Genomic DNA, 3,032 nt, shown 5'->3' with positions numbered 1-3,032 from the left:
AAACAATAATTTACTTCTCTTGATGACTCTGTTTACAATCTTCAATATGATTTTCATGTAATTGTAATTTACAAATCAAATCTTCTCTTCTTTCAAAATATTCTATGACCATGAAATTTTAATTTTTAGGGTCTTGTTTCAATGGAGTTCTTAGAAATCAAAGCTCATTTTCAAGACAAATAAGAGTCTTTTGCTAGTAATTTAGGTACTTGTATTTTGACAACTTAATTATGACTTTTAAGAGAACCTCAAATAGAAAAGGAAACTCACTCACTAAATAAATATTATTTTTTATTTTCCATTGTATTAGTACTTGACAGTTCATAATAAAATTGCATTTGTTTTACATTTACTGAGCACCTTTGATAGCATCTTTGAAAGTGCCACCATCCGGAATCAACTGCAGCACTTGTGCTTGATGGGGTACCATCACATCTAGCAGATATGGACCAGGAGTCTTCAACATCTTCTCTATTGCCTCTCTCAGCTCTGCTTTCTTTGTCACACGGGCTGCAGTTATGTTGCAAGCTTCCGCAAACATCAACATGTCAGGAAATACTTGGGCCTGGTTCGATGGATTCCCCATGTATGAGTGCAACGAATCACCGTCCCCATATTCATACTCATATTGATAAACCATGCCAAGGTGCTGATTATTCAATAGCATAATCTTCACTGGCAGATTTTCCACTCGTATTGTAGCCAATTCCTGGATATTCATCATAAAGCTTCCGTCACCATCAATGTCGACAACAATTGCGTCGGGTTTAGCAAGTGCAGCACCCATAGCAGCAGGCAATCCGAACCCCATTGCTCCTAATCCACTTGAAGAGAGCCAGTGGCGGGGATTCTTATGCTTGCAATACTGGGCAGCCCACATCTGATGCTGCCCGACTCCGGTACAAATAATAGCATTTCCATTGGTTAATTCATCCAAAAGTTGAATAGCATACTGTGGAGGAATAGCCTCTCCAGATGTTCTATAACTTGCTGGGTATTTCTCTTTCTGCTCATCAATTTCCTCTATCCAAGCCGATACATTGTCATTAAACTTTGTCCCTTTTCCTCTTTTGTTTTCTGCAGTGGGTTGCTTTGCTGCATTCTTCTCCAAGATCGTGTTGATGCCTTCCAATGCCAGCTTTACATCAGTGCAAATTGAAAGATGGGGTTTTTTGTTCTTTCCGATTTCTGCTGGATCAATGTCAATATGAACAATTGTAGCATTTCTAGCGAAAGCTTCAACTTTACCTGTTACCCGATCGTCAAATCGGACACCAAATGCTAGCAACAAATCAGACCTGTCCACAGCGTAGTTTGCTTGTATAGTCCCATGCATTCCGAGCATGTGAAGAGATAGGTCATCCGTGCATGGGAAAATCCCTAGACCCATTAAAGTACTTGCCACAGGTATACCAGTGAGCCCCACAAACCGCCTTAACTCTTCACTGCAGTTCATACACCCTCCACCAGCATACACAACTGGCCTCTTTGACACTGAAATTAATCGAACAATTTCTTCCAGGTGGGCCTTTTCCGGCAATTTAGGCAATCTGGATGCATTCCCAGGCAGCATAATTGGCTTATTCCAATTCGGAACCACGAGCTCTTTCTGTATATCTCTTGGTATATCGATCAATACCGGACCAGGTCGGCCTGAAGTTGCAAGGAGAAAGGCTTCTTTAACTGTGCGAGGAATGTCTTCAACATCAAGAACTAAATAATTGAACTTTGTGATCGGTCGAGTTATATCAATAAGTGGGACTTCTTGGAAGGCATCGGTTCCCATCAAGCCTCGTGGGACCTGCCCAGTAATGGCCACGATGGGTATGCTATCGAAGTTTGCATCCGCAATGCCGCTGATAATATTAGTGGCGCCTGGACCAGAGGAGGTGAGGCAGACACCAGGGCGTCCAGAAGCGCGAGCATAGCCGTCTGCCGCAAAGATGCCCCCTTGCTCATGTCTGGGCAGCACGTTTCTGATCATGGAGGAGCGAGCGAGGGCTTCGTGAATCTCCATGGAGGCTCCCCCCGGGTAACCGAAGACATGAGTCACCCCTTCACGTTCCAGGGCTTCCACAAGGATGTCACTGCCCTTCCTCGGCTGGTCAGCGGCGAACTGGGAAACGAAGGTTTCTGGGGCACCCCGGGAGGGTTCGGGAGTGACACTGAGGTGGCAGCGGGAGAGACACTTTGTGCTGGTAGGTTTATGGTAATGATTGGGAATGGGGATGCTGATGTTTAAAAATGAGGAAGGAAAATTGGAGTAATGCTGCAAAAAGGGTTTGAAAAAGGTGATGTTTGTAGCTGCAACATTCGCCATTGTTGAATGCAGCGAGCTCAGTACAAGTTCTGTTGAGTGTGCCGTTTTGTGGCTGGCAAGGTTGGTTTTATATCAAACATGGATGGCGAAAAAACATGGTATATACGTCCAATATTTTTGATAGTTTTTTTTTCATACATTACTTGAAAGTCATGTTTTCACATAGCAACACTTCGAAGGAACTATAGCAATCTGAACAAATTTTGTTCAATATCCATGAAATGACTACTAGACCAACTATATATTCAGCACCATGAATACTAACATATAAAAAATTTTAAGGTACTTATCTTGATGACTTCTTTTACCAATAATCTTCAATATGATGGTCATGTAATTATAATTTAAAAAATCTCCTCTTTAAAATATTCTATTATTGTGAAACTTTAATTTTTAAGATCTTGTTTGAACTGACTACTTGGATATCAAACCTCATTTCTAAGACAAATATGAGTCTGTTGGTAGTAATTTAGGTACATATTTTGACAACTTAACTGTGGCTTGTAAGAGAACCCCAAATAGAAGCAAAGTTGAAATAGTTGCATCTTGCAAATTACATTTTTATGGACAAAAACTCTTCTACTTAATCAAACTCTAATAATACCAATTTTGTCTTTTTATTTATATAAGAAAAGTTAAAAATATGAAGCAAAATTTCTATTCAAACTAAATCATCTAACTTCTCTATATATTGGCCTTGCAATCTGAAAAA

At 40.5% G+C, this 3,032-nt stretch overlaps 1 protein-coding gene across 1 annotated transcript; it reads right to left on the bottom strand.

Annotated features, from left to right (window-relative positions):
• Positions 1-255: 255 nt before the first annotated feature.
• Positions 256-2,341, bottom strand: LOC100246801 (acetolactate synthase 2, chloroplastic). The gene has a single exon (XM_019225952.2). The coding sequence runs from the start codon at positions 2,318-2,320 to the stop codon at positions 350-352; it is 1,971 nt and encodes a 656-aa protein (XP_019081497.2). The 5' UTR covers positions 2,321-2,341; the 3' UTR covers positions 256-349.
• Between the last annotated feature and the right edge of the window lie 691 nt (positions 2,342-3,032).

Source organism: Vitis vinifera, chromosome 16, assembly GCF_030704535.1.
Source record: "Vitis vinifera cultivar Pinot Noir 40024 chromosome 16, ASM3070453v1".
NCBI lineage: Eukaryota > Viridiplantae > Streptophyta > Magnoliopsida > Vitales > Vitaceae > Vitis > Vitis vinifera.
The sequence above is the reverse complement of the archived record's forward strand: the minus strand, read 5'-3'. Positions and strand labels throughout refer to the sequence as shown.